Source organism: Belonocnema kinseyi, chromosome 3, assembly GCF_010883055.1.
Source record: "Belonocnema kinseyi isolate 2016_QV_RU_SX_M_011 chromosome 3, B_treatae_v1, whole genome shotgun sequence".
NCBI classification, from domain to species: domain Eukaryota; kingdom Metazoa; phylum Arthropoda; class Insecta; order Hymenoptera; family Cynipidae; genus Belonocnema; species Belonocnema kinseyi.
This window is the reverse complement of record NC_046659.1, coordinates 117,225,090-117,250,419: the sequence shown is the minus strand read 5'-3', so window position 1 is coordinate 117,250,419 and position 25,330 is coordinate 117,225,090. Positions and strand designations below refer to the sequence as shown.

General features: G+C 25.8%; 1 protein-coding gene across 2 annotated transcripts in view; it reads right to left on the bottom strand.

Moving 5' to 3' along the window:
• LOC117169590 (tyrosine kinase receptor Cad96Ca) overlaps positions 1-25,330 on the bottom strand; it is a 91,268-nt gene that overhangs the window by 60,742 nt on the left and 5,196 nt on the right. The window contains exon 2 of one of the 2 annotated variants that reach the window (XM_033356038.1): positions 23,703-23,941. In XM_033356038.1, the coding sequence (XP_033211929.1) occupies positions 23,703-23,748 (46 nt within the window). In that variant the 5' untranslated portion in view covers positions 23,749-23,941. Of the gene's footprint in view, positions 1-23,702; positions 24,059-25,330 lie in introns of those variants that run through there. The other variant, XM_033356037.1, reaches the window with a different exon arrangement.

Sequence of the window (25,330 nt, the reverse complement as noted above, 5' to 3'; positions counted from 1 at the left end):
ATAGTTGATATTCGAAAAACAACTAAACGAATTATCAACATAATCTTTAAAATTTCAATCAAAAAGTTACAACTTTAACCGAAGAAGATGAAATTTCTAACAAAAGGAATGAATTTTCAAGTAAAAAAAAAGATTTTTTTTTAATCGTGGAATTGTCAAGCAAGAAATATTTCAGTTGAATTTTCAACCCCAAAAGGACGATGAAAATTTTAAAAAATTTGTAACTAAAAATATAATCGCCCGGAGGAAACAACAGAAAGCCAAAGAAATGAAAAAACAAGGCTCTATTTAAAAATTCCCAAACCTTTTCCACAACAATTTCTTATTTTCCCTGACCTTTTATTCAAAACCCAGAGTCTTATCTTGTAACATTTTTAACATTGAATTTTTTACAAACAAAATAAAGCAACTTCTATTCAAAATATTTAAATTTTTAATTTATAACTTAATTTCTTTAAATAGAAAGAAATTTCTTTGAACCAAATAAACTTTTTTCTGGGTATATAGGCTTTTTCTATAAATGACTAAAAGTTTCTAGCACGCTAACTTTTCACCGGTTCGTTGAACCGAGACTTAATTTCTAAGTTTTGTATTACTGAAATCATTGAAGTAATTAAACTAGAGGAAGAGGACCTCTGGAAAATCGTTATTTTTCTTCGCAATTCAAGATTGGAATGTTCTTTCTCAATCCCGAAATAAAAATATCCTCATTCAAAATTCATCTTTCTTTAAAAGTTGATTTTTTTAATAGTGTTGGAAATAGAAGAGAACCAATGATTCAAAAAATAATAATAATTTTTATTCGATTAATTTAAGAAATAACATTGATTTTTGTTAAATTAAAATATTAAATTAAGATTTATGCCAATTAAATTAAGGTTCAGTCTCTACCCACCGTTGAAATGTGATATAATATTAATTACAAAATTTATAAAAATTTACAAAAAGTTACAAATTAATTGATAATATACAGTACAATAGAATTTAGGCCAATTAAATTCTAAAGTGTCTAAGGCAGGGCTTGACTCGAATTGGGTTACTAATGAGTTAAATAGATGAATTAAAAACAGAACAAAAAATACAAATTATAGACCCTGATGTCAATTAAAAAAATCTTCTTTATAATTTGGAAACCGCCAAGGAAGCAAGAAAATGTTGAGAGCCGTTATAGAAACTATGAACTCTGTCTTGAAAATCTTTTATCATGAGCCTCGAACCATGAAATTCATTCATGTTTTAAGAAAAATAATTTTTTACAATACTCCGAATGAATCATTGCCTGTAGAAAATATACAAATATATAGAATTAAAGATATACAGTAAGGCGGTTTAAAAATAAGAAAAATTGGAAGTAATAAACAGAAAAAAGAGCTACGGGAAATTATTAATTTTCCGCGTTTTACAAAAATCGCTAATAATAATTTTCTTTCGTAATTTAAACAAAATATCCAATCATAAAAAATGTTGTAAAATTTTTATATTTTTATATTTTCTAGGTCAAAGTCTCGTATTTATAAACCTTAGAAAAAGGCAAATAATTTTTAATAAGCTTTACAAGCTATCCTAATTTTATTGAGCTTGCAGAAACTTTTTCGAACTTCAGAAGAATTCAGAAATTAATTCAGAGTGAAATCCGAAAAATAAAATTCCCCTCACTTTAAAATTCTCGAAAAAGAAAATACTTGGAAAAAAAATTGACAAATCGGAAAATTCTTGATTGATAAAATCCCCGACAGTTTAAAATATTATCGAATATTAAACCTATAAAATTTACGAAATAGAAAATTTTCGAATCTAAGCAATTAAAAATTGGTTTAATAATAAATAATTATAATAATAAAAATAAAAATTTTCCACTTAGAAAAGTATTTGTTTGAAATTTAAGAAAGATTTTCTTTAATAACATTTTTTTATTTAACTGAAAATATCTTCAAAATGAAGAAAATAATTTTAAATAAAAGAAAAATATTAATTGAATTAACAAAAACCCATTTCTCTGAACCAAAGACATTTCTTTGTATGAGAGCTAATGAACATTTTTCTTTGAATACATGAATATTTTTTCTGAGTGTCGGAAATTTGCAAAGAAATTTACAATTTTTTAAAATTTAATTTTTGGGGATTTATTAATCGTCTCCTAACATTTTAATATTTTTTTAATTTAAATTTTGAGTGCGCTTAAGTTCATACATTCTTAAAAAAGATGTAAGGCTAGTTTAAGAATAGCTAACACCGATTTTCACAAAAGTGAGAATTACGAACTTTTTAAAACTGATCCAATTCAGGGTCCGAACATTTTGTTTGCTAAAATTGTTTTATTATTTTAAGTAAATGCTGAGGTTGATAAAGACCCGTCTGAAAAATGCCGAAAATTAAAATGCATGAATTGGAAAATTATCAAATAATAAAATTTTCGAATCTAACCAATAAAAAAATGTTTTATTAATAAAATAATAAATAAAATGAAATACTTTTATTTAATGGACATATTTTTTATTTTATTATTTATTTGATACTAAAAAATTTTTTAAATTGTTCATGATCGAGAATTGCGCAATTTTCTATTTCGAATATTTTCTTTCTTGGAATCTTACTTTTCGGGATTTTTTAGTGATAAAGTTTCAACATGATCAACAACATTTTTCGATAATTTGAAAAACTTTTGAAAATGATTTAGGTTTTGTAAGGTTTATAAAAATGAAATTTTCTACTAGGAAAACTGAAAATATTAAAATCTCACAAGATTTTCGAAAATTGGGCATATATTTAGATTACTCAAAAAAATTATTATAAGTCATCTTTGCAAAACTCTGAGAATTAGGAATTTTGCACTTCATTGTGCCCCACGATACCTCAGGCTATTGATCGATTTATTTGGAAACGGAGCAATTTTATTTACAATATTGATGTTTCTACTAAAAACTAGATTTTTTTAACCTCTGAAAATCGACTTCCGAAACTTTTAGAAATAGAAAATTGGATTTTTTTAAATTCTCTTAAAAGATATTCATAAAAATATGTTAATGAACCACTTCAAAAAAATCAAAAGTTGAGTTTGATCAAAAGGGGCCCAAGTGATTTTGTTCCTTTTGGGGCTCAAAATGATCGTGAGATATTCCAGAAGTTTCAGTAGAAAAAAACCGGCAAGTGTGAGCCATTTTGGGTTAAAGTGAGTCGAGGCCGACGGTGAGCAGAAAAGTAGAACTGGTTTTATACCATGAAATCTACCTTACCGACTCTGAGAACATTATGCAGATGAAGTGGTTCGTGTCCTTGCTAAGCTTGTAGAATTTTCTAGAAGTATCCCGATGACGTCACAACATGATAATGTGTGCAACATCAGCACCCTTAGAAAACATTCTAGAAACTTAACATTGACACGAACCACTTGAGCTGCAAAATGTTCTCAAAGTCGGTAAGGTAGGTTTCGCAGTCCAAAATCAGCCATGACTATCTATTACAGTGAATAGTGTCCTTCTTCTTTATTAATCTTCTATTTCCGTGAAGAGTTCACCAATTTGTTGGGCGAAACATCTAAAAAGATGTCACAAGCAATAAGTACTGCAATCACTCGTAAATATAATTGTGGAACTTACTACGAAGTATGTCAGCCATTACTAATAGTTAGAAAGTCGTCGATCTGCTTTTAGTTCTTCGATATTGCTTTATGATGCCTCAAAAATATGTTTATTCTCAAGGACAGAAGAAATAATTTTTAACAAAATGTAGGGAAAATTGTCAATTATAATTGATTAAAATGAAAATTGTCTAAAAATTGTATATACTTGGAACTTTTCAACGGGAAAATATCGTAAATCTCTTTAAATCCATTGATATCTAATTTGCTGCAAAACAGTTGAATTTTCAATACGAAAATTTGAATTTCCAACTCAAAAATATTAGTTTTCTACGAAAATAATTTAACTTTTGACCCAAAAAAGACGATTTTTCAACCAAATAGATAAATTTTTAACAAAAGAAGATAAATTTTCATGCAAACATGGAATAGTTACATTTTTAGTTAAAAAAAATAATTTTTGACTAAAAAAATGCCAACACAATAGTTACATTTTCAACCAAAGAAATGAACTTTTAATCAAAATGATGCATTTTTGTCAAAATACTTGAATCTTCACCTAAAGCAGATAATTTTTTAACTTAAAATATAAAAATTAATTTTGTAGTAAAAAATAATATTTAACTAAATAAAATAAATTTTCAAATAAAAAATTAAGTTTCTATCAAAAAAGATAATTTTTTGACAAAACCTGGAAGTTGAATTTCTAGTTGAACAAATTAATTTTCAATACAGAAACATATCATTTCCAACCAAAGAAACGAATTTTCAACCCAAAAGACTTATTTTCAAGAAAAAATATCACTTTTCAAAGAAGAAGTCTACTTTTCTACCACAAAAGATTAGTTTTTAACAAAATGCATTAATTTTCAACCAAATATTAGAATTTTTAAAGTGGTTTTCACTCCAAGAATTAAATTTCCAAAGAAAAAGATAAATCAGTCATCAAGAATATTAATATTTTACCACAAAAGCCACTGAAGATAAATTTTCAACCAAACATGAAACAGTTAAATTTTTAGTTACAAAAAATTACTACGATTTTCAATAAAAGAGTTAATAATTTATCAACTTAAAATAAAAGAATTAAATTTTTAGCAAACAAAGTAAGTTTTAAGTAAATCAAATAAATTTCTAATTTAGATGGTTAATTTTTCAACCAAATAGATGATTTTAAAAGCAAACAGATCAATTTTCAACCAAAAAGATGCAATTTCTATCAAAAATGATAAATTTTTGATAAGAAAAAAATTAATTTTCTACCAAAAAAGATTAATTTTTAACATAATACATTACTTTGCGACCAAATATTACAAAATGTTAAGAAATTTTTATTCGAATAGTTAAGTTTTCAACTAAAGAAATAAATTTTAAACCAAGTAGTTTAATTTTCAATAAAAAAATATATTTCCAACAAAGAAATATTTTTTAACAAAATAGTTAAATTCTCAACCAAAACAGATTGATTTTCAAAATAGTTGAATTTAGAAAATGGATTGCTGTCCCGAATTTTAAAATTCAAAATCATAAACAAGATAATAGATTTTTCCTAGTGCGGTCAGCATTTTTGCAACAAGTGAGCTGGGAACATAAAAAAATTAGAGGGCTTGAGGGGAAAAAATTTTGAATTTGTAAATATCCAACGTGGCATACAATGCAAAAATTTTAATTATAATATGGAGCAGAAAAACTAGGTTGGGGTTAAACGAAGCACTCGCAATTAAACTTTTACGTCACTAATTTGCAATTCAAAATAGTATTTTCTTATATAAATATTGAGATCATAATGATACCAGCCTACACTCTCCTGGGAAAATCCAAGATTCTCAAAGGCATTGAAATCATCGATACATACATATAATAAACTCAAGCCTTCGTCGAAACATTTAAATGAAAGTACCTATTTATTGTTACACGATTTTCGATTCTTTTGTTAAATGGTAGAAATCAAAAAATTACATGCCACACTTTATAAAATAATATTTTGATGTAACTGTGAATGCTTTTTATATATTTTTTGTAGTCATAAAAAGATTGAAATTACTTAATATGATTACTAATTAAAATTTACCAATTTAATACTTTTTTGTCAATATCATAAATAATACAAAACAATATTAATAATAATGCAATGTAAAAATTTCAAACAACTTTTTTTAAAGCTTTTAATAATTGAATATAATTTTTATAAGATTCTTGGAAAAATTAAAAAAGATTTTTGAATGTTTTAGCTGTGTCAAAAAAATCTAGACTATTTTGAAGAAAATTTGTTTACTTTATAGAATTTTACCAAATATTTCAAAAATTCGAGACTTTTCATAAGATATTTAGGAATTTTAGAAGTTTAAAAGAAACCAAAAAAATATTTGAGAAATTTTCGGAAATGTTTTTAAATCTTGGAACTTTTTTAAGTATTTGAAAACACTTTTTTTTTAACCTTTAAATGTCTGCATTTTTTAAAATCTTTACCAGTTTAAAATTCGTTTTGAATCTCTTCAAATTTTCTAAATATCTCTTGAGTTTCCTAGATTTTTTTAATTTTAGTAAATTGAAACATTTTACTTTAAAACCTTCTACACTCTTTTTCGAAATTTTAGGAAATCCTTGGAAATTTTTTGAAACCTTCTTTAGAAGTTCATTCTTCAAATTAGAAAATCATAAAAAATGTTCAGGCGAATCTTAAGACCATTTTTTTCAATCTTTTCAAAGTTTTCCTGATTTTTTTCAATATTGCAAAAGTTTCAAAAAATTTCTTCAAATTTTTCAGATTCTCCTTTGACAATTTTAGAAATATTTTTAAATCTTTTTAAATATTATCTTAAAATTAATTTATCAAAATAAAAAACCATTCTAATTTTCCCAAGGAACACATTTTTTTTCACTTCCGTGAAACCTAACAAAATTCATTAAAAATCTTTATTAGTTTTAATTAATATTGAATCATTCAAAAACATCTAAATATCTTTGAAACCTACTCCAGTTTTTTCTAAAATGACGTAATATGGCACAATTGCAAACTTTGACACTCTTCTTAAAGATTGTATAAATAATAACAAATGTTTTGCAACCTTTTTCAATTTTCTCTTAAAGTTAATTAAAAAATAATCATTTGAAATTTTATCATGAATCTTAATAACATTCATTTCATTCTCTCTATCTGTAATAATTATTAAAAGGCTTTTATTTTTTTTCGAATTCTTCAAAATGAGTTTATCTCTTTGAAAACGTATGACAATTTACAAATTATAGTGCGGTAGCGAAATGTTAAATAAATTTAATTGTTTGGTGAAGATATGACATGCAATTAACGCAATTAACAATGTTTACGCAGTCGGGTAACAAGCCCCCCCCCCCCCAATAGACCGTAAAGAAACGGGAACCCCCTCCCTTTTTAATATTAAGTAATATGTGAACGCTCCCATAGGAGAAATAAAAATGTTTTCAGACGATTAAAAAGGTACTAATATCATGCGATATTTTTATTGTAATACCTGTTCGGCACTTAGTTTTACAAACGTACAATTTTATTATTTCTTGAGGGTCTAAAATGTTGCGTACTCCAAGACACGTTGTGTAGTCAGAATTTAAAACTGTGCAGGAAATAAAAAGTTGTGCAATGGAAAATCAAATTTATTTTTTAAGCAAAACCTAATACTTTGAAAGTATTAACAACAAAATTTAGTATTTATTTAAAATTTTATTCTCAAGTTCAGAAATGATGAAAATTCCTATTTATTTATCCTAAACTTGAGCGTCCTTTCCCTTTTCTCATTTTTTTACTTAAATGCGGACTGAATGAATATAACCAATAAACAAATTAAACGTTTTTTGGTTGTAGGTTTAATATTTTCGGCTGAAAAGTCTACTAGTAAATTGTGGATCATGGATTTTTTATTGTTAAAAGTGGTATTATTCGATTGAAAGTTAAATTATTTTGTTGAAAAGTCACCTTTTTAGGTTGAAACATTAACTCCTTCATTGAAAGTTGAACTTCTTTCTCAAAAGTATACTTTTTTTATTGAAAATTCATCATTTATGTTGCAGATTAGGCTTTTTGAGTTAAAAATTAATTTTTAACTGAAAATTTATCTATTTTGTTGAAACTTCAACTTTTTGTAGATGATTGGTCTTTTATATAATTTAAAACTTTAACAAATTGGCGGGAAATTAAACTGTTCTGTAGAAACTATATTTAATTCAAAATTAATGTAAGCTGAAAATTCAACATTTTGGAGATGTATTTTTTATTGACCAAAAACCTGTCTTGGTTGAAAATTTTTCTTTTTGATTTAAAAATCCAACACTTTAGGTAGAAATTTGATCTTTTTTGGTTAAAACAATAACCGTTTGGTTAAAAATTAATTTGTTTTGGTAGATAATTCAATTATAAAAACCTTTCCTTTATTAAAATATCAACTATTAAATTTTTTGTAGAAAATCAATTTTTCGGATAAAAATGCAACTGCTTGGCTGAAAATTAATCTGCTTAGTATGGGATCAAGATTTTTTTTTGAAAATTCGTTTTTAAAATATCAACTATTAAATTTTTGGTTAAATTTCATATCTTTAAGTTGATAATTCAACTCCTTGGTTGAAATTTCCTTAATTAATAAATCGTTAAAAATCCATGGAAATTCTGCAGTTCCTTCAAATTCATTAAAATAAAATAAAAAGTATTTGAAATATTTTAACTTTTGGGATTCTGTAAAATTCCTTTAATTCTGTGAAATCCTCTGAGATTCCTTAAAATAATGTGGAAACCTATTTTAAATAAAGAAATAAATCATTCGTTTAGTGTTTCTCTGCTTTTTGCATCAAATCTTTCAATCTTGGTTGAGAATTCATCTGTTTTTGTTAAAAATTAAATATTTTTGTTCTAAATTTATACTTTTGGGTGAAAAATTAAGGGTTTTGTTGAAAATTCAGTTTCAATTTCTTGTTTGTTAAAAATGCAACTTTCTGGTTCAAAAGTAACCTGTTTATTTGGTAGAAAATTAATTAATTTAAGTTGAAATTCAAGTTTTTTTTAAATTCGTTTTTGTTGTTTAAATCCGTGTGTTTTTCATTTGAGATAAAAATATTTTTAGTTTATATATTAAACATTACATTTTTAATTGAAAATTCATCTTTTTAGGTTGAAAATTCAACGCCTTGGTTGAAAGTTGAACAATTTTTTTTTAATTTTATTTTTATTGTAGAAGAATCATAATTTTAGTTGAAAATTCATTTTTAGTTTTTAAAAACTTAATTTTTTTAACTGAAAATTTAACTATTCCTTGAAAATTAAACTAATTGTTTGTAAATTAACTTTTCAGTTAAAAATTAATATAGAGGGGTTGAAGATTCAACTGTTCTAGAGAAAATTCGTATTTTTGGCGTAAAAATTCAGCAAAATGGTTAAAACTCTATTTTTTGTAAATTCATCTTTTTTCCTAAACAAATTAATCATATTGATTGGAAGTTCGACGATTTTGATAAAAATTCAACAAATTGATACAAAATTAATCTGTCTAGTAAAAAATTAGTTTTTTTCTTATTAAACATTTATTTATTATTCAAAATGTAAATTCAACTACTCCCATTTTCTTCAAAAATTTATCTTTTTAGTTTAAAAATTCAAATATCAGATAAAATTTGGTAGAAACGAAAAAAATGTACACTAAAAATTAATAAAATAAAATTTAGCCTAACATCACAACTATTATTGAAACTATTTATTTGAAAATGTATGCATTTTGTTAAAAATTTGTAATTTTTTTCTAGAAAATTGAAATATTTGGTTACAAATTTATGTAATTTGTTGAAAATTGATCTTTTCTGGTAGAAAATTAATGTCCTTGGTTAAAACTGCAACTATTGGCAAATTTTTGAAGTTCTCTCAACCGTGGGAAGATGGCTGAGTCCTGATAATTTTTTCTATTTATTGACTAAGTATGTTTGCAGCAGCAGCAGCAGGAGATGAGAATTAAGAATCTTTAAGCTATTAGAATGAGTCAGCCAATAGAGTATGTACATTGTACAAGAAGCACGATTTTACTTGGTGGTACTGAAAAGTACAAGGTGTGTAAACTACAGCTAGTGTACCGTCCATGCTGAACAGGATCTGAAAGTGAACGAGTCGATTTTAGCTAGTGGTCGTCGCGAAATTTGATAGGCGAAGGGGATAAAGATTAAAGATCGTTCTTCTCTCAGAGAAATCCTATCTTCTCATAATCAGGGAACTTGAGCACTCGTCTCCAGCTATCGTCTCGAAAAGTTATCAAACTGCAAACGTCTCTTGTGGGTTGCGATGATGATTTTATAAACACTTTATTTATTATTACTTTTCACTAGAGTCCTTTTCAAAACCGGTTATAGCAGACTTCACATCCCGAAATACATCCTCTCAAAAGAGTAGAAATCCACCAAGGAGGATTAATTTTCAACCCAAAAAGACGAATTTTCAACAAAATAGAAGAGGTTTCTTGGGAAAAAGTCGAATTTTTTTTAATGAATTTGACTTTTAGGCCCGAAAAGATGCATTTTAAACGAAAATGTTTAATTTAAACCTAGAAAGATTCATTTTCCACCAAGCAGTGGTATTTACAAAACAACAGTTAAACACCCAAGCAAGGGACGCATTTTTAACAAAAAAATTTAATTTTCAACCAAACACAAATTTCTTCAAAGGAAAAAAAGTCGAATGTTTTCATTTACAGGCTAACAAGACGACTTTTCTAAAAAATAATTGATTCTTTAACCCAAAAATACGAATTTTCAAACCAAAATTTTTAATAAACAGTTAAATTTTCTACAAAATTGTTCCATTTTAAGCCCAAAAGGTCACCTTCCAACAAAAGAGTTGAGTTTTCGAACTGAAAGAGCAATTTTCTTAGGAAACATTTGGCTTCTTAATACAAAAAGATGAACTTTTTTAAAAAAGTTGAATTTTTAACCAAATAGTTAAATTTCTAACCCAAAATAGGCATTTTCAACAAAAATAATAATTTCTAACCAGAGTAGATTTTTAAAATAAACTGTTCAATTTAAAGCCCAAAAGACGAATTTTCAATAGAAGAGTTCAGTTTTCGAAATAAAAAGTCGATTATTTAAAAAAATATTTTACTTTTTAAACCGAAATAGATAAGTATAAAAACCGGTGCTTCAAATTAATAAGATGAATTTTCAACATAAAAGGATCAATTTTGAGTCAAAAATTTCAAATTTTCAGTAAGAGAGATAAATTTTCAATCAAGAAAGATTTTAATGCGAAGAAAGCAAAAAACTTCGACCAAATTGTTGAATTTTCAATCCAAAAAGATTAATTTTTCTCACAGAAGATTAGTTTTCTACCAAAAAAGATTAATTTTTAACAAAACTGTTAATTTTCAAATAAAAATATGAATTTTTTAAAACAAAAGAATTTTTAAATCAAATATTAAATTTTAAATCAAATAGCTCATTTTTGTACAAAATTGTTTAATTTTAAAAGCAACATAATGATTTTAAGCAAAAAAGTTGAATTTTAAAACTGAAAAGTCTTTTTTCAAGAAGATTTAACTTTTTATTCCGAAAGGATTAATTTTAAAAACTGTTAATTTATGGTCAAGAAAGATAAATTTTAAACGTAAAAATATGAATGTTCAAATAAAAAATACCAATTTTAAACAAAAGAGTAGAATTTTCAACCAAGAAAGATTTTACATTTAAGAAAGGATAAAAATACAACCAAATTTTTTAAATTTTTAACCCCAAACGATGTATTTTCAACTAAGAAGATTAATTTTCTACATAAAAGATTAATTTTCAATGATATAAATCAATATTCAACCAATTTTGAACAAAAAAGATGAATTTTTTACCAGTAATGGAAGTGAAATTTGCAACTGAGGAATGAATTTTCAACTAGAAAAAAAAACAACGAATTTGCAGTCAAAGAAATTAATCTTGATCTAAAGAAATAAATTTTTAATGAATCACCAATTAAGACAGTTTAATTTAAAATCAAACATTTACATTTTTAACCAAAAGAGATGATTTTTCAAGCAAAAAAAGGAATTTGCGACTAAGAAAAATTTGTGCATCAAAAATGAAGAAAAAAGTTCCACCAAATTGTGAAATTTTTCAGCCGAAAAGGCGAATCTTCTACGAAAAAGTGGAATTTTCAACAAAAAAGTTCATTTTCAATCAAATATTTAAATTCTGAATCAAAAAGATAAACCCTTAACCAAAAACATTAATTTTTAATAAATTAGTTGATTTTTCAATATCATAATTAAATTTTTAACGAAAAGTGATGAATTATGAACCAAAAATACAACTCGAAATATGAAAGTAGACTTCTTAATTAAAAAGAATTTAACTTCCAATTAAAAAGATTACTTTTCCATCATAAAAGGACTTTAAATTCAAAAGGAAGAATTTTCTAACTTAAAAACGAAAAATTGATTGAATTTTCAACAAAATAATAACATTTTCAACCAAACAATAAAAGTTGCAACCAAGTAACAAAATTTTTAAGCAAAAAAATAATAGTAGACTTTCCATTTAAAAAGAATGTGTTTGAAGTATATTATACAGTTAAATCCAATATTTATATATTGATATAAAAATTCAAATGGAAAGAAAGAAAAAAACTGGTGGAATCCGAACCATCAAAACGTTAATAATGGTACATGTTTTCCATTGGTGGCGGCTAAAGTCGTTTTCAAACCCGTTTATAGGGTTCAATTCAATATTTTCTTATTGCTTTTTCTCGGATATAAAAATTAAAATGGAAAGAAACAAGAAAACTGGTGGAATCCGAAGCATCAAAACGTCAGTAAAAGTACACGAAAAATCATTTTCAATTGGGGCCGGCTCAAAGTCTTATTTCTGGTTTCGATTTCCTTGCTCTGCTACGAAATAAAATGGAGAGTTTGGAAGCTTGAATGCGAAGTAGGTTAAATTGGTTGGAGAAGCTTCGAGGAGTGAATCGGCTCTCGAATCGCATTCTTACAAAACAGGTGGTTTCCAATTCCAACTTCCAATTCAAGTGTGATGTCAAAGATCGCATAATGTCTGAGGAATATTTCCGGGAATCGGCATGCGTGTTTCTTGGCTCACAATCAGTAAAACCAGAAGAAGACCGTGGAACGGGGAACTGAAGGCCCAAGAGTCGAATGGGATCGGAGAAGACTTTCACTTTGGTAAGGCCAGCCGACTCTTTTTAAATATTCACTTGTGAGACTGACTATAACGCTTCACTTTCATGCACACCACTCCTTCCTTCCTAAGGGATTGTTTTATTTGCTTTTATGGCTCGCTAGTCACGGATATCCTCCTCACATCAGTCCCAAGGCTCAAGAAATAACCTTGCCAAAGAAAAATGTTAAAATTTGATCAGAAAAAGTTTTTCAGTTTCGAAAAAATATAAGTGTCTGTTGAACATCTAACAAACTGGAATAGACTTGGCTGCGGATTGCAATCTAAAATGTAATCTTTGGTTTAACTCAAAAATGAAAATTAACTCCCGAGATATTGAGTTTCTGAAAGAGGGTAAAAAAGTTTTAATCTGAAGAAGTGAACCAATTCCCAGTAATTCCGAGTAAGGCCAGCCGACTGTTTTTAAATATTCCCTTGTGAGACTGCGTGAGGCTGATTATCACGCTTCACTTTCTAAGGGATCGTTTTATTTGCTTTTATTGCTTGGTAGTCACGGATATCCTCATTTTCAGCATATCACGCGCAAGGCCCAAGAAATAGCTTGCGAAAGTAAAAGAAAACTAATATTAAAATCCGAAAAAAATAGAAAACAACTGTGAAGTGAAGGGTGGCAGTACAGAGCTAAATAACCAAAAAAATAGCCATTTTTCAGGAAAGCAAAAAAGCATTCTATAAAAATGAAATCTCCATTTAAAGATCAACCAGAAGCCCACTTTCGAGATGTAGAAGTTAACAGTCTCAAAGTGAGGCTGTCCAAAAATGGGAACAGGTTCGAATGCGGATTGCGATACAAAATTTTATCTTCAGTTTTAATAAAAAATGAGAACTTACTCCCGATATATTGAGTTTCTGAAAGAGGGTTAAAAAGTTTTATCTATTTTTATCCATTTTTAACCAAATAGTTGAACCTTCAGCCAAAAAGATTAATTTTAAAACAAATAGTTGAGTTTTCAACTGAAAAAATGATTTTTCAATTAAAAATATTAATCTTCTACCAAAAAAGACGAACTTTCAAAATGTTTTCAACCAAAGAGACAAACCTTCTAGTAAAATGATGCATTTTTAAATAAACAAAAAAATAGTTCTACTTACATTTTTAAACAAAAAAGATGAAACTTCTTCCAAAGAGGGGAATGTCTAAATGAAAAACGCGAATTTTAAACAAAAAAGCAGAATTTTCAATCAAGAAAATTTGGTTTCAAGATTTTTTAGTAAAGAAAGAAAAAAAGTTCAACCCAAAAGTTTAATTTTTAAGTTAATAAACGCTTTTTGTCTAAAACAGTTGAATTTTCGACACAAAAATAGAAATTTTCAAAGCAGAAGATTCATTTTCCACCAAAAAGGAACATTTTTCAGAAAAATACAGCTTAATTTTCTATCAATGGTAATTTTCCACGAAAATATTAAATCTTCAATCAAAATAAAAAATGTTAACAAAATAATTAAAGTTTCAAACAAGCAGTTGAATTTTCAATCAAGAAAACTAATGTTCTACCAAAAAAGACAAATTTTCAACCAGATACGAATTTTCAACAAAATATATGAACTTTTAACCAAATAGTTGAAATTTTAACAAAAAATATTAATTGTCCGCCAAAAATTTAAAAATACCAAAAAAATAGTCCATTTTTCAACTAATGGAAAATAAATTTTTCAAACAAAAATATTCCAAGAAAAGAGTTTAATTTTCTATCAGTGGTAATTTTCCACGAAAATATTAAATCTTTATTCAAAATAAAAAATGTTAACAAAATAATTTAAGTTTCAATCAAACAGTTGAATTTTCAACCAAGAAAACTAAGTTTCTACCAAAAAAGACAAACTTTCAACGAAATATATGAATTTCCCTGCACATAGTTGAAACTAACAAGGATAAAAATTTAAAAGAAAAAAATAAGCTTTCGAGAAAATATCTGAATTTTCTACGAAACAGATGATTTTCATCTGAAATATATCTTCAATTAAAAAAAGAATTTATAATAAAGTAACTTAAATTTCAACCAAAAAGCTGCACTTTTAACTAAAAAATAGGAATTTAAAATGTCTTTTGTTATACATTTCTCTCTTATAAACAGTTGCAAGATTTTTGAGTTAGGAAAGAAAATTCCCACAAATTTCATTTGAACAAAAAATTTCAACAAAAAATCTTTTTTTTTAAATTAATTAATTTCTGCGAGAAAAGATGAAAAAATAGAAAAAAGGGCAATACGAAAAAGTCTTTGCAGCCTGTGATAATTAAATATGAATTTTGACAATTTATAGACTAAAAATTATATTTAAAATGAACAATTCAATCATTTTTTTCCCAGTTAATATTTTTCTGTCGAAGAGTTTTTAAAATCGGAAACTCTACTCATACTTGAATCTTTAAAAATGTTTGAAAGTTACAAATAAACTCGGAAATACCACATCTCTTAGCAATCTGAATCTCGTGATTTTAATTGCACTGCAATTTTGAGTAATGAACATTTTGCATGTAAAATTATCTGGAATCTGATACCACTAATGTTGCACAACAACGAATTCATCTTCAACATAATTGTAGCAAGTCTTACATAATAATAATAATAATAATTTATGTTTGTAAAAGATAAATGTTACAACTTCACTACTAGAAATGCCCATTTCTCTTCCCTTCAAATGTTACATGTTGCTTGCTAATAAATATTTAAAATATTAGTATTTTTTCTGAAAATTAACATTGAAAGTTTCAAAATCTCAATCAGTTTTACACTCAGAAAAAAAATATCTTGAAACAAAAAACCTGTTTTCTTGGATATAAATAAAAACTTGGAAGAATTAGATAAATTTTGGTTGATTCAACCAAATATTTGATTGACCCAACCCAATTTTTTGTTGTTGAATTAACCGAATATTCCATCTGCCAACATATTTGGTTAAAAGAAACAAATGCAATTGGGTCAACTAAATATTTTATTATTTATATAATAATAATATTCTACGGTTGAACCCAGTGTTTGGTAAGTTAATTTTTTTGAGTAAGTAGTTACAGTTACGTTACGTAGCGAAAAAAGGTAACTAGTTATAATTAATTAAAAATCTTCAACAAAATAATGCTCAATTTTTAACAATTTAGTTCAACTTTCAACCTAGTGAGGTAAACCTTCATCCATAAAACACGAATTATCCAAAAAATATTTGAACTCTCTACAGAAGTTTTTTTTTTATAAAAAGATATGCATTTTCAAATGAAATACAATACTTTTAACAGAAGATATAAATTTTAAACCCACAAAACATGGTTTGTAAAAAAGTGTTAAATTTCTAGCAAAAAAGTTAATTTTGAACCAAAAATTTGGACTTTCTATCAGAATATTCAAGTTTTCTACAAAAAAAAAACGAATTTCAAACAAAACAGTTAAGTTTTCAACCAAACAGATTAACTTTTAACCAAAATTATAAATCTCCAACTGCATTTTTAATAATGTTAACTTTCAACCAATTAAGTCACATTTTTAACCATAAAACACGAATTTTCAAAAAAAAATATAAACCTTTAAAGAAGTATTTTATATCAAAAGATATGAATTTTCAAAACAATTACAACACTTTTCAATAAAAGAGATGAATTTTCAAAACCGAAAAAAAAAATTTTCGTTTATTTGGAATCCAATTAGTGACATTGTTGTTGAAGCCCTAAATAGTTGCAATACTGCCTGAAATTAATACAGATAACGAACTTTGCACTAAATCTATTTTGTAAATAAAAACTTCCAAGTGAGTCATTTCAATTCATGATGAAATTTATTTCTAAATGCTTCTAAATATTATTGATAAAAGAGCAAAGTTTATTTGTAAATGACTTTTAATATTGGAAAATAATTCTGCTCTTAACATTTTGCTACCACACTATAATTTTTTACAAAAATTAGCACTTTCAAAGAAATAAGAAAATTGACATTATGGATAAAAACTGAGAATTTTCTGTTACTGTTGCTACCGGTTAAAAAAACTTGCCTGTACTGAACATACGATTTCTGGGAAAATTTTTAACGACTTCGTGTTTTAAAGATTCATTCTTAGTTTTAAAGGTTTTATAATAAGCCGAAAAAGATTCAGGAAGATTTTAAGATAATTAGTTCAAAAGATATTTAGAAGTTTTGAAGACTCAAAAATAATTTAAATCTTGAGAAGATTAAAAAATTGTTAAAATATATATTTCTGAAGATTTACAAAATAATACCCTTTTTGAGAATTTTGAAAGGTTTAAAAAGATTCGAAAGAAAATCATTAAGCTTCCTGTGAACATTTCAAATGTTTTATTTGAGAAATGAATTTGAAGAATATATTTAAAAATAATTCAGAATATTGCAAATAATTTACTAAAATTACGGAAAAGAATGTCGAAAATTTCAAAGCAAAAGTTTTTAACTGTGCAAGATTCGAAGTTAAAAAAATAATTTAAATGTTAGGCAAATTTATACTAATTTCAAACAAAACGCAGATGTTTTAATATTTCAAACCAAAGATGGTATAAGCTTCTAAGAATTCTGAATTACTTCAAGAGAATACATTTTTTATGATTTCTAAGAAAATAATTTTTTCATTCTAAAAAATTAATTTTAGTTGAATATTTGAGAATATTTTTAAAAATGTCAAAAGATTTCCCCTAAAATTATCAAAAAAGAATATGAAAGATTTTTAAGCAATTTTTTTACTTTTGCAGGATTTAAAAGTATTGTTGAGAAATATTCAAATCATTTTAAAAGATATTTACAAGTTTTGAAAAAACCTCAAAAATAATTTAAAATTCAAAACAAATTTAATTCAAAATTTAGATTTTAAATCACATTCAAATAAAATTTTAAAACGTTGAAAAGATCATACAAATTCAGTTTGAAGATTCCTAGGGAAATAAAAAATGATCTTAAATCTTGAAAAAATGTTTTAAAGGGAGTATGGAAAAAGATTCCCGAAATTTTCAGAAAAGAAATTTGGAAAATTCTAAATTCTAAGTTTTAATTTTGCAACAAAAAAATTAGGAAAAGTTCAAACAATTTTCAAAGATATTTAGAAAATTTCCAACAACAATTTTAAAAGCTTTTCAAAAATTTTGAATTTTTAGTTTTTAGGATTTTACAATTTTCTAGGAAAACTGAATTTTCTAAAAAGATCTTAGAAGTATTGAAAAGACTCACAAAATAACTTCAATTTATTTAATTTTGAATCTTAAAATCTTTCCAAAGTTTTTAAAAAAGAAGCCGGAAGATTTTGAGGCAATTCTTTAAAGATTACAAAGCAAAACTAAACATCAAGTGAGATGAAGATATATTTATACATTTTGAAAAGATTGTAAAATAATTTAAATTTTGATAAGGTTTAAAAAAATTAAAAATAATATGTAGATTTTTAAAGATTTCAAAAAAATAAGTTTTTTAAAAGAATTTTGAAAGATTTCAAGATAACAAGATTTTTGTTAAAATGCATGGGAAAATTTGTACTAATTTTTTATTTAAAAAATGAATTGTAAGCAAAAATTTAAACAGATTTCAAAACATTTTAAATAAAACTATTAAGGTTTTAATTTTTTTAATCTTTAAAAATAAATTTTCAAAAGATTTCCAAAGGTGTCAAAAGAACCTTAAAGATTTTAAAGCATTTTTAAATAATTTTACAGATTTAAAAAAAAAAGTTTTAAAATAATTTATATAAAATAACTTTCTTCATCAATCACATGGTAACTATAATTTTTCACTTTTTAAACTTAAACTCTTAAATATTTATAATTTTACTTCTAACTACTACTTATATAATAATCTGGAATATTTTAAAGCAATTTTTTGAATTTCGATTACCATTTCTCTTCACTTGAAATTTTACTTCAAGGATTTTCTTTTTGAAAAATTAATTTTAAGAGAATATTTAATAAGATTTCCGAAATTGTCAAAAAAGAATCTGGAAGATTTTTTTAATTTTTCAGAACTTGAAAAGAATTTCGAAGAATTTAAAAAAATTTTTAAACGCTTTTTTAAAAATTTAGAACAAAATATAGATTTTGGCAGATTTTGAAACAAAATTGAAAGGCCTTTTACAAAATTGTATATGTTTCAAGGGAATAAAAAAATTTTCTTATGTAACGTAGAAAATTTTCAGATGATTTTTTATTTTAATGATTAACGTTTAATGAAAAGTTACAAAATTTTTTTAACATTTCAGAAGATTTATGAATCTAAATGAGAAACTTTTGCCTGAAGGAATTCAATAATTTATAGCAAATTCGGTTTTCGTGTAATTATACTGGAGTAGGAATAGTAGATAAGAGTACGTTAAAAATTAATAATCGCTTTACGATTGATTCTTTGACGTCAGAATAGCCATAGGTAGCAAGTGCGAGGATCACCTTTGTTTAGCTGCTCTCGCGTCAAAACCAGTGTAGTTATTACTTGGTCTCTAAATTAAAAATTTAAATTAGTAAAATCGACGATATTCATATTCTTTTATCTTCAGGTTTTAAAGCCAGGAACCTTTCTCTATTGCTAAATTCGAGACCCCTCAATTCTTTTGATTGCATTTTGCTCAATAAAAACCTCTTAATTGTTTGATAAAAAGCATCTGAAAGCTTGAAGTCTTCCGAATTCAACGAAATGTTCACTTTTATCTTAAACTTTTTTTACCAATATTTTCTGGGTACAAAAATTCCGAAAAACATGGGTTTTCGGCCTCCTCTTAGGCAGGAAATATTTTCAATATTTGTAAACTTAATCAGACTTGGCGCTTTAAATTCAGAAATATTGAAAATGATATTTCTTGCGAAAATGCTATTTTATCATTAATTTCATTACGGAACTGAACTCGCATCAGAAAACTGCATACGTATATTTATTTTTTGTCAAACTAAAGTATTTGTAAAGAAATCCCTGTAAAAAATAATTTATTGAATATTTCACAATTTTGAAAAATGAAAAAAACCTGTTTTTTGTGATGTTTTGCCCTTTTTTTATTGGCAAAATTTTTGGCCCCGACTTTAGTTCACAAAGTAATGAGCTCTAATGGGACTAAAAAAAGGCATACAAATATCTTTCTATGGATAATGATTTTCTATCGGATTTTACAAAATAGAGTCTAATTGAGTTTTTAGTGACAAATACAGCCCAAAATTATTTTAAAACAGGAGAAAAAGAATGATTTTTCACGAAAATAAGGCGAAAAATTCTTTTAAATAAAATTAATATAGGAAAAGACTGAATTTTCAACAAAATAGTTAAATTTTCAACAAAAAATTATTTGTTATCAAAAGAGATGAACCTTGGATTTTCAATCAAGAAAAGTTTCAATTCCAACAAAAAAAATTCGTTTTTAATCAAGGGAGATGAATTTTCTGGAAAAATTATGAAATTTCAAGAAGAAGAAGAATACATTCGCAACGAAAAATATAATAGTTGATATTTCAACCCAAAATGATTTTAATTTTAAATAAAAAACAGTTTAATTCAACCGAAAACCACGAATATTCTCAACGAAATAATTGAATTCTCAAACAAAAGAGATTAATTTTTGTTTACTCAAACACTTGCATTTTCAGTAAAGAAATAGGAAATATTAAAACAAAAGAGATAAATTTTCAATCCAAAAAGGATGAATTCTCAACCGAGAGTATAATAGTTGACAATTAATAAAAAATATTTTGATCTCAAATAGGAAAACAGTTTAATTTAACGAACAAAAAAAAACTTGCAAAAAATACAACAACTTTCAAATTTTTAACCAAAAAATAAATTAAATTATCAACAAAAAATATAATAAATAATTGATATTTTAAACAGAAAAGAGATCAATTTTTAACCAAGAGATTAATTTTTAAAAAATTTTAATCAAATAATTAAATTTTCAATCAAAGAAATGAATCTCTAACTAAAAAATTAAGTTCTACCAAAGTGGTTCAAGTTTCACCCAGATAGTCGAAATTTCAACAAAAAAGGTGAATTTTAAAAAAGACGTAATAGATGCTATTTCAACAACAAAAAATTTTAATTCTAAATCAAAACCACTTGAATTCAACCAAAAAAGAAAATTTCGTAACAAGATAGTTTAATTTTCAGTTGAAAAAATTAGTGTTCAACCAAAAAATATTTTCTACGAAAAGAAATGCATTTTTAACCAAATTTGAGTTGAACTGTGAAGCAAAACAGATGAATTTTCGACAAAATTTTTTCAAGTTTTTACTCTAACAGTTGAATTCTCAAGCAAAAAGACCAATTTAATTGGGGTTTCAAGTTAAAACGCCGAATGTTTTAAAAACTCTTTTTTTGAAGACCAAGCCTTAGAAACCCAAAAAAAAATTAATTTTCAGCCAAAATTAATTAATTTTCAAAAAAAAAAAATTGGACTTGCAAGAAAAAGAGACAAATGCTCAACAAAATAGTTAAATTTTTAACCAAATGCTCGAATTTTAATAACAAACATATTAAACTTCAACCAAAATCCAAAGGTAGTTGAATTGTCAAAAAAATAATTAAATTTTCAACCAAATAGTAGAATTTTTTAACAAAAGAGATAAATTCTGAACCAAAAATAATTAACTTTAAAACATAAATAGTTTGCTTCTCTTTCTGGGTTCTATTAATTCAATTCACATAAATTATATTAATATGAATTTTAGTAATCAATGTTATTTTTTGTTATTAAACTTTTTTTTAATGTCAAGAAAAAAAGGGAAGTTTTTTGAAAATTGGGAAAAATAGGAAATCTTTAACGTATTGGGATTCTAAAAAAGGTCATTTGGAATCTAAAGATATGCAGTTTATCAGCGCTCGAAAACAATGTGTACAAAATTTCTGAGTTTATAAATTCCCGAAGGCTTTAATTTTTTTACATATCGGGAAATCAAAAAGGTGCTCCCAATTTGTTGTGGATTTGAAAAAATAATTTTCTAAGGAATAATTCTTATGTAATTCACCCCTGTTTTCGGAAAAATTTTTAACGTCTGTGTGAATATTAGAATTTTTTCAGAAATAAATTTAGAAAAAAATTGGCAACACCTGCGAATCAAAATTGGAAATAAAGCGAAATTTTAATTTCCAGTTTCGATTTCTGGGTCTAGGCGATTTTTTCACTTAAATGTTTTCAAGTACGCGAATTATTTCCGAAAACAGGGGTGAATTATATAGGAATTATTTAATTAATTATTTAAATAACAATTATTTCTTCGAAAATGTTATTAAAATATGGTCAAAATCGAGAAGACCTTTTTGTAGACAAAAAATGTATACAAAAATGGAACTCCAAGGAAATGTTTCAACTCTGTAAACAAGGAATTTTTTAAACATTTTTTTCGATGGTCAACAGCTAAGCTGCATATCTATCGAATCGAAATTAATTATACTTTTTAGGGAATTTTTTTTCGGCCCAACCCAATATAAATTCTACCATCAGATGCTTTTAAAAACCGGCTACCAAACAGGATAAAGACCACGGATATTCTGAGAATGCATTCTCACGGAAAAAGTCTGAAGTTATTCTTTGGATGATCTTCTAGAATTCTATTCCAGGCGACAAAAACGATTTAATCAATCCTCTGTACACAGAGAGTAAATATAATTTAACGGTACTTGGCTTTTATTCTATGGATTAATGAGACAGAAGACAAGTTTATATAAGGCCAGACAAGTTTTTTATGATGGCTTGTTGTAACCTCTCTCATCTGAGCTAAACAGAATTTATTCCATCCATTTTTTTTTTCATGATCTTAGATCTGTCTGTTATTCTAGGTTGATTTTTCATTGTTAAATTAATTGTACCGAGAAACAACTGTAGATTTTTTCATAAATTTAAGAAAATCTGATTTTCATCATTCATGTTCCTGGGGGTCTTATTCTTTTTATCGAAAAAGGAACTGTGTAAAATTTGATTCCGGTACAGAAAAATGTTCTCAGGAATTCTGCCAAAACTGCCCCGTAAATACAAAAAACATGCATTGTGTATGTATTTACTTTCAATTAAAATGATAAGTCTCCAACCAAAGAAATTAGTTTTTATCACGAGTTTAAATTTCAACCAAATAATTAAATTTTCAACCAAAAAGATGAATTTCAACCATCAAGATAAATTTTCAACTGAATGATGAATCTTGAACTAAAATAATTGTATATTCTTTCAAAAATATGAATTTTAAACCAACAAGATTAATTTCTATCAAAAAGACGAATTTTCAATTAATGAGGATAAATTTTCAAAAAAAAAATGTAAATTTTCACACACAAAAAAATTGGAAATTCATATTTTTTGTTAAGATTCATCACTTTAATTAAAAATTCATTTATTTGGTTGAAGATTAATTTTTGTAACTAAAAATTGAACTATTCAGTTTTATTTTGAAAATTCATATATTTTATACGTGAATAAATGAATTATTCATATATTTTTGAAAACTGAACTATTCCATTTTTTATCGAAAATTTATCTTTTTTGGTAAACATTTAATCTTTTGGGCATAAAATAAAATAAATTATTGCAAATACCCTGAACGTCATCCAGAATATTCCAGTGTAATCCGATAAATGTGATAAATATGTCCAAAAAGCATATATAATATTTAAATTTATTTCAGGATTGTTAAACATTAAAAAAAATGAAAAGTACGGTCTCGCATAATTCGACATGCGGCGAAAGACATTCTGTAAATAAGAAAAATAAATTTCTAATTTTAAAGAAATATAAATATATGGAAAAAATGGTGTTATTCATATTGAATTTACCGAAATTTTCTCGCTGCAATAAATATTTGGAGAATGAATCGAGTTTTTTTCTAAAAGAAAGCTAAATTAGTGCGTATTCTAGTATTTTATCAATTCAATTGGTAAATTTCCTGAAATATGTCAAATAAATTCACTGTTATTTCTCGGTTTAAACAAATTATTTGGGTAGCGGCCCTGATGAGACCAGCAAAGCAAGTGTTAAAAAACAAACAAAAAAATAAACTCACCGGTAACGATGAGCAGACACATCAAGAAAATCCATCTGAAGAACATCGCTCCACATTTGTTGAAAAATGGGCAGCAATCTTCACTCCTCTTGATCCAAATTTTCAAAAAAAAAAAAAAAACTTTGCACAAATCACAGATTTTCGTACGGCAGCACCATTTGCTTTCAATATGGTATCCGCCGCAAATCTATCGAATTTTTCATCCAACTTCGACAACCATCATCCAGTCTTCTCATCACCTTCGCAGTTGGAAGCCAAAATTAATTATTAATTTTAAATTATTAATATTTCCGAATTCAAGCTTGCCCAAAACTTGCGCTCAATTTTTATAATTTCGCAACGTTTCAAATAATTATAAGAGTCACGTTAAACATGGGGGGGGGGGGGGGGGGGGGGGGGGGGGGGGGGATGAAGAACTGAGCAACGGAAACACTTGTTTTCTCGTGATAAAATCAAGTCCGAAGATTCAACGTCATCTCGCGATCTCGTGCCACTTTAAGATCGACACGATTTTCCCATTTTACAGTTCTTCGCGTCGAGGCGATAAAATTCCTGACTCCTGCTTTTCTTCACTTTTTTGATGATTAATTAGATAGATCATTCGATTTTAGATTCCTCTAGAATATGATCATAGATTATTCAACGCTGAAAAAAAAGGAGAGAAACCTTTCTTGATTACGAAATATTCCCAGTGAATGAAAAATAATTCAAAAGAATTCAAAAGTAATAGGGCGAGCTAGAATTTTAATCCGGAATTACATTAAATTACTAATAAAACTAAAACACTACATATGATAAGGAATTTTTATTTGAAAAATCATCTTTTTTGGTTGAAAATTGAACTAATTTCTTAAAAAACCAAATTCTTAAACCAAATTATAAAAAATCATGTTATTCTTGAGAATTAAGAGATTAATTTTCAAGAATAGTTAAAAATTTATTTCTTTAGTCGAAATTTGAAATATTTTTTTTGTTAAACAACTTTTGGTGTTGTTGAAGGTCATCTGTTTGATTACAAATTTAATTATTTTGCTAAATATTAGTTTTTTTTTTGGTTTTTAATTTCCTATATTTTTGGATAAAAATACAACTGTTTGGTTAAAAATAAACTTTTCTGTTAAAAAATAATATTTTCGCGGGAGAAATTCAAATGCTTACAGAAAAATTCTTTTAAATAAAATTAATGTATTGGTACCATATTTAACTCAATATGAATCGCATAAAATTTCAATAAAGGAGCTTAGTTTTCTACCAAAAACTAAATACAAATTGTCAACTATAAAATACAAATTTTAAACCAAACATGGAATAGTTAAATTTTCGGCTAAAAAGATTAACTTTCAATCAAAATAAAAACATTTTTTTCAAACAATTAAATTTTCAAACAAAGGGATGAATTTTCAACTAAACTTATGAATCTGTTAAAAATGAATTTTTACCAAAATAGTTCAATTCCCAACCAAAAAAATTATATTTTAACCAAGAAGATTATTTTTCTACCAAAAAAGACGAATTATCGAATAAAAAAGATAACTTTTCAACCAGAAATGCTATAATTAGATTTTCTTTTAAAAAAATCAATTTGCAACCAAAAATAGAACAAACTTTCAACAAAATAAATACATTTT